The 9,007-nt window shown below is 37.7% G+C and overlaps 1 protein-coding gene across 4 annotated transcripts; it reads right to left on the reverse strand.

The window, feature by feature from the left end:
• Window positions 1-240: 240 nt before the first annotated feature.
• On the reverse strand, window positions 241-7,063 carry LOC119997524 (coronatine-insensitive protein 1-like). 4 transcript variants are annotated; one of them, XM_038844633.1, is made up of 4 exons: window positions 6,643-7,063; window positions 5,947-6,431; window positions 1,802-2,294; window positions 241-1,278 (listed from the first exon to the last, which is right to left on the reverse strand). In XM_038844633.1, exons 2-4 carry the CDS (start codon window positions 6,429-6,431, stop codon window positions 457-459), a joined length of 1,800 nt encoding a protein of 599 aa, XP_038700561.1. In that variant the 5' UTR covers window positions 6,643-7,063; the 3' UTR covers window positions 241-456. The 4 variants fall into 4 exon arrangements, with proteins under 4 accessions (XP_038700561.1, XP_038700557.1, XP_038700551.1 ...); XM_038844629.1 differs by having other exon boundaries at window positions 5,947-6,434; XM_038844623.1 differs by having other exon boundaries at window positions 6,608-7,063.
• Between the last annotated feature and the right edge of the window lie 1,944 nt (window positions 7,064-9,007).

Genomic DNA, 9,007 nt, shown 5'->3' on the forward strand with positions numbered 1-9,007 from the left:
AGCGTACACATATATATAGAGAAATTCTCTTATGAGATCTTAAAATGAAGTCCTAACTTTTAGGGTTCACCACCAAGAATTGGAGAAAACTACTCCAAAGAATTTACAACAGACAAACATCATTATCTAGCAGAATAACCGCTATGGTTTCTTGTGATATTGGCTAGGCAGATTAATTATTACATGCCACAAATGAGTAGAAAAATGTAGTCGCCGCACAGGAGGAGATCGAGACAGTAGTTCAACCAAAGGGCGAGCACCTTCAAATTACAAAAGAGAGACTCAAGCTTATTACAGCAGAGACGTCTAAAATGTAATGGAAAATCAAAATTATAAGTCGGAAAACGAAACCCTCTAATCAAAATGGAAAAATGTTACATGATTTGATAAAGAAAGCGAGGCCAGAAAAAATATACGTAAACAACTTCAGGAAAAAGAGTTTGTATATACAGCTCTCTAAGTGGCAACTAATTTTTTTGGGTACAAAGGGATAACATTGTCTGGAAAATCTGTTCTTGGTCCAGCGAGGGAGTAATATGAAATGATATGGGCTTTATGCTCTTGAAGGACAGCCTCTCCGTCTGGATTAGAGACAGTAACTTGTCTAGAAGGGATTAACTCAATATTCCAAAAAGGGCGAGCCATTGCTAAAAGCTCACAACCTCCGGGTGATGATGCTTCATATCCTTGAACCCATAAAAATCTCAGAGAAGTAAGTTGCATCACAGCGGCAGCAAGTGCACAATCACTGAAGCAACAGCCCCTCATTTCCAATTTTTGCAGGCTAGGGCATCCTCTAGAAAATGCCAAGAGACCTGCATCGGAGTCCCCAACAGGTCCCAGAAGCATCCATCTTATATTGGGACTGTATTGTCCAATGTAACCAAGTCCCACATCAGTTAATCCCCCAGGTCTTAGATACAAAGCAAATCTCCTAAGCTTTTCACAGCCCCTCAATAAAGCTCGAACTCCATTATCAAGTGGCAAATCAGTTATCCTTTCTTCTCGTTCAAGCAAGACCAAACGAAAATCACAGAGGTTCTTTGAATAAGTTCCAATACATTCGAGAGAAGCATTTGTAATATCTGATACATAAACTGCTATATATTCCAGTTCAGGGCAGCCTCGGGCCAAAGCAATTAATCCTCTTTGTGAAACTCTGCCTTCTTCATCCTCCATTCCCTGCTCATCGTCACCTCGCTCAATCCTAAGCCTCTTTAGTCTCTTGCAATTCTGAGCAAGAGCTTCTAATCCTCTATCTCCGATAACATTCCTGGTCTGTCCACATGAAAAATACAAGTGAGAGAGAATATTCTTGATACATAGATGAAGTTATACGGAAACAACTCCCAACCAAAGAAAAGTATGCAAGTCCCCCTTCCCTTAAATCTCCGTACTTTGACTTTTTTGTATTTGTATCTAGTACATCCTACAACATCCAAATAACGCATAAATAAAAATCTTGATGTGCTAAACAAACTAGAAACAATAACTGAACAGAGTCAATCTCTTGTTTTGCGTAACGAAACCCAGATACTTAGACCAGAACGTCCATCATAAGAAAGTACAGGAACATCCCCAATACATTTATGCATTATGGTCAACCAACAGATAAATAAATAATCTCAGAGCATCTAGCATAAAAAAGCATGAATACAACTACCATGTGTGAAACACCACCCACGGTATTACATATTTCAGATGCATACAGTTGCAACTAAACCAAGGGAATAAAAAGTAAATAAGAGTAGACATGATTAACAACAATATAACGAAAACAGAAATGTATCATAGAGCCTACCTCAAGAACTTCTAAGTTGGGGCACCTTTGAATTAAGAGACAATGGCCCTCCGTATCAAGCAATGCACAGAGAAGATCCAACTTTTTGAGATTAGATGCAAAAGGGAATACTATAGTCATTTCAATCTTCCCCATGTAGATTAGACCCAAACTATGAAGTCTGGGTGGAAAAGATACAACAGAATACTTGTTTGATTGCTCATCCAATAACTCCGGTTGCTCACTGAAAGAACCCCCAGAGAATTCCTGTAGACCGGAAGCAGCATGAAAGAAACCCAAAAGGTCCAAGATTTCACAATCACTAATTTTCACAGAGATTAATGAAGGACAATTTCTTGCTATAAGTTGAAGGTCTTCAAATTTGAATTTGCTAAGATCCGTCATGTAAAAGCTTAAAGTCTCGAGCACTGTGTTGTTCATGGCAAGCTCATGAAGCCACTCGCCATCATACTCAACAATTGAGCTCTCTTCCAAAAATAATGTTCTTAATTGCCTGATATAACATATAATAAGGTCAAATTAAATTAAAAAAATAGTAACTGCCTGAGCGCCATAAGAAGGGGCTAATAATAACCACATAGAATTTGAAGAAGACAAAATTCAGAGGTGGAGAAAAAGCCAAGCACGTTTCTTATCGTAAGTGAAATACTACATGAAGTGTCATACCTGCAGATGGAATGAAAAGTTAACTCTTTCATTTTTTAGAGAATAATTTGCAAAATGCAAAACATTTTACGCAAATATGTTTTCATAGGATATAAATTTTAACTTATTGGGAAAGAATTATAACAGTTGATAACCTCAAAAGGTGCAGAATCATTTTGGTTAATAGATTTTTCCTTTGCAAGAGCTCTGTAAGGCACCTACTCAATCGTCCACACAGGGTTGCAAATTAAAAAAAAAAAAAAAAAAAAGAGTTATTGCAACAAATTTATATGCTATGGATGGTATATATCTTTCAGCGAAGGCTGAGTTGAAGGCATGGAAATTGCAAAGGAAAAAGGCAGTGGAAAAAAGAGTTAGTAGCACCAATAACATTGCTCATCTCTTAGTTTGTTCTGAAAGAGAGAAACAAGAGGGCCTTCAGAGAACTCTTTTTGATATCCTGAAGGATTAATGAATAAAATCCTTTAGGTTTATATATTGTAAATATTACAATAGACCTCATCTATAGTCCATGATTATACTTGGTTTGCATTCTTTTGGTTCCCATTAATACAAGCCATTTTTCCACCCAGAAGGGGAAAAAATGATAGAATATTTACTTTCAACGGAAGTATGTTAATTAATGATTTGCACCAAATATTAATCTTCCCCAGAGAACAAAACAAATGCATAACTATATGTTAAGACTCACAAGTCACAACCCCTCTCCCCACCCACCCGACCCAACCCAAATAAAAACCCAGAGAGAAGGAAAACATAAGTTGCAATTAAGAACCAAAATGATGCTCGAATTTTGCAGCAAGTAGGAAATTTGCCCAGAGATCTTAATTACAATAAATAATTTCATGTGCAACCATATCAACAAGAGAATTAGATGTATTAGTGCAAAATGTAAAGGAGCAAATTCTCAATTACAGACCTGGACCACATGGAAAAATCAAATTATTAATTGGAGCAATAACATACAAAGCCACAGATCATTCAAGAAAGAACAATCACCAAAAATGTCCGGTAATACTATGATGCTCATGTTAATGGCTGCCCTCATCACCCATACATGAAATGTTGAATGTAAACTAGAAAATTCATTCTTAATTCTTTCATTTATTTATTTAACATACAGTGAAAACAGTAATTCCCACAATTTCCAGAACATCACCTTGAAATTTGCTCAAATTACCATCATAGGTAACAAAAACACCAGATTGGGCTTTAAGTTCCTTTAATTATTGACAGTTGGCCAAGACCTCTTAAATTTTGACTTCCCAGAATCATGCACTAATTTGCTTGATTGTATCAGCTTAGCACCTTTCTAACTGTTGTTCTCCTTTAACATTCAGGGGGGAAAAACTGTTCTCCTTTGTTTCTTAGGCTACACCACCTTGTTGGTCCATGCTTCTTCAATAAGTTCTTATCACATTCAAAAAAAATTATTTAATACACGATAAGTATGATCCTGTGTTACGGAGAAGGCTCACCAATGCTAAACTGTCACAATTGATACATTTCTTGTTCTTCATTCAACTTGATACAATACAATTGATTTGAGTCAAAAGGAAAACTCAGGAAAAAGAAGTACCACAGAATTGATTCACAGGACAAAACCATTATATAATAGCTTCAAAATCCTTCCTGCAAAGAGAATTACGTTGAACCCACAAATGTTTCATTTTTCTCAGTAAATATAATACTCATACGTCTAAGACTTTAAATGCAAATGCATTTTGTTTGTATCACCCATTTTCATGATCAACTGTTAACTACGCTTGCCAGATTACAGATTTGTTCCCGTTTTACAAAGGTTCCTGTCTGGTAGGGATTGAGATCCCCTACAATTCTAGCTCCTTCCATTTCCTTGAGATTTCAAAAGAAATATTTGAATAGTTTTTCCCTCCTCTATTCAAAGTTCAAATGTGCTGACAAGGCTAACATTCAAACTCTTAGATGCAGAATTGAAAGGATTTGGATGAAGCGAGAATTGTGGATCTAAATCTATTTGTTTAAATACTTTCTAGTTACTAAGCATAAAATTATAAGCACCCAATGAGGATCTAATGAGTCTATCCGCACCAGATGTGTAGATTACGAAGCCCACGAGTGTCCTTTCTAATGAATCCAGAAATAAAGATTTCAAGGATTTCTATAGCATTATAAGTTTATAACTCGTAGTTCAACAATCAAGTTAAAGGAAAAAAGATTAACAACATATCTTCATATCCTGAAACTAGGCTAATTTTTCACTTCCTTGCTTCATGCACAAACACAATTGCTTGAACATTGCTTGATCTTTGACACTATAATTTTCCAATCATGTATCCATCAGTTCACAAGACAACAATGAACTTCACTTCAAACAGCCATCCATTCTAACATTTAAGAATAGTAGTCTCAATCCTTATCTTGAGTTTTTTTCATCATTACGCCGACAGATTGAAGCCACAACTCTTAAGCAGGTTTTTTCAAGCATAAGAACACAATCAACCACATTTAAGATGGTATGGACATGTAGAGTAGAGCTAGCAGTACGATGGTGACGACGGTGACGACGGTGAAGAGAATCGATAGAATTTGTCTTAGAGAGAGTAGGAAACCAAGAGAAAGACCTAAAAAGAAATGGCTTGACGTAGTAAGAAGGATACGGATTCAATAAAAGATAGTATGATCTAGATAGAAATGAATGACACAAATGAATACACGTAGTAGATTTCAATTGATTTTCTCATAAACTCATATAGCCAACTCCAAACTTTTGGGATAAAATCTCCAATGACGTTAATGATGATGAAGAACACAATCAACCCCATTTTTCTTTGCTCTCCAAGGAATTGAGGCATGCCCTTGAACCAAAAAAAAAAAAGCCCCCGTACTAGAGACTAACTGCAGACTTACGAGGAAAAACTAAGGCAAGCTTGTGAAATTTGCTGTCCCTTCATAAAAAAAAACCTACTGAGGGATTAATACAGGCAGTTTAAAGTTTAAACCCACTGAAAAGGTTCAGTTAAGTAAGCATAGATATTTGAATCCCCCAACAAGCACAGTCATTCAAAACATTTAGCATCACTTACGACAAATTTTGTCTCTTAATTCTTCTATAATATAACTAAACTGCCAGAGACTAACTTACGGCATTCTAAAAAAAACATTCCACTTATGGTTTATTTCACACTTAGCCCTTCAGGACATTTTGCAGTATACTCTTCACTTTGTAAGATATTCTCAAAATATAAAGTAAAAGACAAAAAATAAGAAGTATAGTAGCCTACAATCAGAATGTATTCAGAAAACAAATGGCAGCACTAAAACGCAAAATTTCAGGCACATGTAGACAAAAACAGTGAATAACTTCAGGGTGTATGCAGAACACTGAGGGGAATCACACGGCCAATAAATAGAAATTTTTCGTAGCACAAGAAACCTTGCCTCAATTAAAGAGCAAAATCTGCAGCACACTAGAATACAAAATCACCAAAATTCATTACCTGCACGAGCGACCGATATGCTTAAGGCCATCCGTGGAGAATTCGGAGCATTTGTCAAGCTTAAGCACCTGAAGAGTCCGGCCACGAGCCCTTACAAGGAGCTCCAGATCGGAGTCACTCACAATCATTCGCCTAAAATGAATCGATTTCAAGCAATTAAAGGACTCAGCAATCTCTTTTACCCACGGGGTCACGTGACCTCCCCAATCCTCCGGTATGAGATTGAACATGGCTGCCCTGGGCTTGCCTTTAAGCTTCAAGGATTCGAGGTGCTTGAATCGGCGCCGCAGCCGATCAGGGCTCGTTGAGTAACAGAGAGCAATCGTTATGTGCTTTCGCGTCAAGGAGTCTAGCTCGTACCATCTCCGGCAGACCAGAGAGACGGCGTCTCGGTCTTTAGGGTCGTGTATGTACGGCATAACGCACCCTAACACGACGTCACCCATGCTGCTACCCATTCTACTGGCTTTCGTATCCTCCTCCATCTACTTCAAAATAGCAGAAATTCCAAAAACGAAAAGAAAAAAAAAATCAAAATAAAAAAAAAGTAATTAAACAGCTGATCAAGTAAAACTGAAACAAGGACTATAAAAAATATCAGTAAATCCGATCTTTGAAGAATCGGCTAAAAAGCTTCAAATCTTGTACACATCAGACATACTGGTAACAGCCGTACAAGGGCTACGGTACACGTACAGCGACGAAGAAACAGAAAAACAAAGATTTCGGAACCGATCTCGGAGAAACGGCGAAACTCCTTCGAACCGAAATAGTACAAAGGAACGGCAACTTAGCGCACAAGTTTTCCGGAACTGAAGCTATTCCGGCACGGAAAGCGAGCTAATCCGATCCATAAAGTACACCGAATCAATAAGCTACCGAAATGTCGAGGGAGCATCAAGTTTCAACTCCAACATGATAGGACGCAGCATCGAATCTAGCGCACCGATGGAGCTAGCATAAAGATTCAGCAGAGTAAGAGAAGGGACAGTGAAGATCAACGGAGAAAGAATCCGACGGAGACAGTTGAATTTTTTGGGTTTTTCTGTCCTTAATCGTGGTTTCTGGATCAGATGCAAAACCGCGGCTTCACCCAGAAAAACCAAAAGCAGTGTAATATGCACATAAATAAAGCAGAAACGACAAAATATATGGGTATGACCAATCAGATAACTAAATAATTAAGAACACGGTGGAATTTCTCCAATTTTTAATTTGAATGGTGACGGGGCAATATATGATAGGGGCTGTCACAGAGATTCTGTTTAGTATTCCTAGTAGATTCGTTTTTGGGGAGATAACGGTAATAAATGGGGCGTGAAAAATCAAACAAAATTTCAGATCGATCTTTTTCTTTTTCTTTTTTTTTTTTAAAAAAAACGCAAACATCAACACTCTCCTCAACAATACAAATGTTACAAGAATTAACCTCCTCTAGCCAAATTCTATGTCAAACTCGTACGTTTTTCTTTTTTTCTTTTTTTTTTTTGTGTTACAGTCTTACAGAATTGCATTGCCGTGAGACATATTTTTAAAAATAAACCATCCCCATTAGACGAGCAAGATCACTGCCCGATTCCGCCAAGTATTTCATAGAGGACGACAAACAAACACTCTGATTGAGCGTCTCAATTAATTTACTTGAGAATGATTCCACCATAATAACTTTAAAATAAACTTCATAAGTTGCTTGCAAACCATATATAACACAGTAAAAACCTCTGCCACTAAAGGCTAATGTAGACCTGGATAGCGAACTGATAAAGCCAAGTTATCCAAGAAAATCCCACTCCACTCTATCGTAAGCTTTGCTCATGTCCAATTTAACCGCCATATAGTCCTTCCTGCTGCGATGCTTAATGGCCATAGTATGCAAAGCTTCATACGCCACAATGATATTATCCGATATTAATCTTCCTTGAATAAAAGCTGACTGATTACCGTGAACAATTAGGGGCAAAACCACCTTCAATCTATTTGCAAGAATCTTCGCAATTATCTTATAAAGGACATTACAGAGACTGATTGGTCGATAATCCGTCACTTTCACTGGCTGCTTTAGCTTGGGAATCAAGACAATGGAAGTCTTATTTATATCTGGCAGAAGACAATCTGTAAGGAAGAATTCATGAACAGCCTCAAAAATATGTTCGCCTAAAATATCCCAGTGTTGCTTGTAAAACGCTGAAGAAAAACCATCTGGACCCGGGGATTTGTTCGGATCAATTTGTGACACTACAAGAAACACCTCCTCTTTGGTACAAGACTTACAGAGAATAGCATTCATATGATCAGTTACAAAACTCTGCAAGTCAGAAAGAAACTCACTGGGCTCATGAGAACCCAAGGAACAATAGAAAAGTTCTGAAAAATAGTTATGAAAAGACGATCTAACCATTTCCTCTGAAGAATGTAAAATGCCCTGGGAATCTTGAATACTCTTTATGGTGTTGATCTTTCTCCGTTGTTGAATACAAGAATGAAAGTATTTGGTATTCCTTTCTCTTTATGATGCCACTTGACTTTAGATTGTTGCTTTCGGAATGACTCCTCATGCTCCCTCAGCTTGTCAAGAGCCCCCCTGAGATTTGCTAGTTCCACCGGGTTCCCACCACTTTCCCCCTAAAGGTTCAGAGCCAATTGGCTACTAAGAAGATTGCTTTGTTGCCTTTTGTCATTCTTGAATTTCACTACCCATTGTTGGATACTCTTGCTACACTGGGTCAACTTGGAGAAACAAGTTTTCAATTTTGAGGGAGGATAAAGAACAGAAGTGACTTGGACCCACTTACGAGCAATTGTTCTCTTACAATCTGCATTATTGCCCCACCAATTCAAGTACCTGAATCTGGATTTTATGCGACTCGAACAAGGGCCTCTTTCTGCCAAAGAAATGAGAAGACAACAATGGTCAGAAGAGGAGGTACCAATATTTTGAACCTCAAAAGAGATGAAACGATTCATCCAGGAGGAATTAGCCAGCCCTCTATCCAGGCGCTCTTTAATGAAAGAAACAGATTCCTTTCGTTTGTTACTCCACGAGAACTTAGGACCCGAGCAC

This window comes from Tripterygium wilfordii, chromosome 1, assembly GCF_013401445.1.
Source record: "Tripterygium wilfordii isolate XIE 37 chromosome 1, ASM1340144v1, whole genome shotgun sequence".
Classification (NCBI taxonomy): domain Eukaryota; kingdom Viridiplantae; phylum Streptophyta; class Magnoliopsida; order Celastrales; family Celastraceae; genus Tripterygium; species Tripterygium wilfordii.

Excerpts from the sequence above, each read along its gene's own strand:
- LOC119997524 (XM_038844633.1), bottom strand. The coding sequence starts at position 6,431 with ATGGAGGAGGATACGAAAGCCAGTAGAATGGGTAGCAGCATGGGTGAC. Across the intron at positions 2,295-5,946 it reads CATATCGGTCGCTCGTGCAG|GCAATTAAGAACATTATTTT; the intron begins GTAATGAATTTT and ends ATGTTATATCAG. Across the intron at positions 1,279-1,801 it reads CCAACTTAGAAGTTCTTGAG|ACCAGGAATGTTATCGGAGA; the intron begins GTAGGCTCTATG and ends TCATGTGGACAG.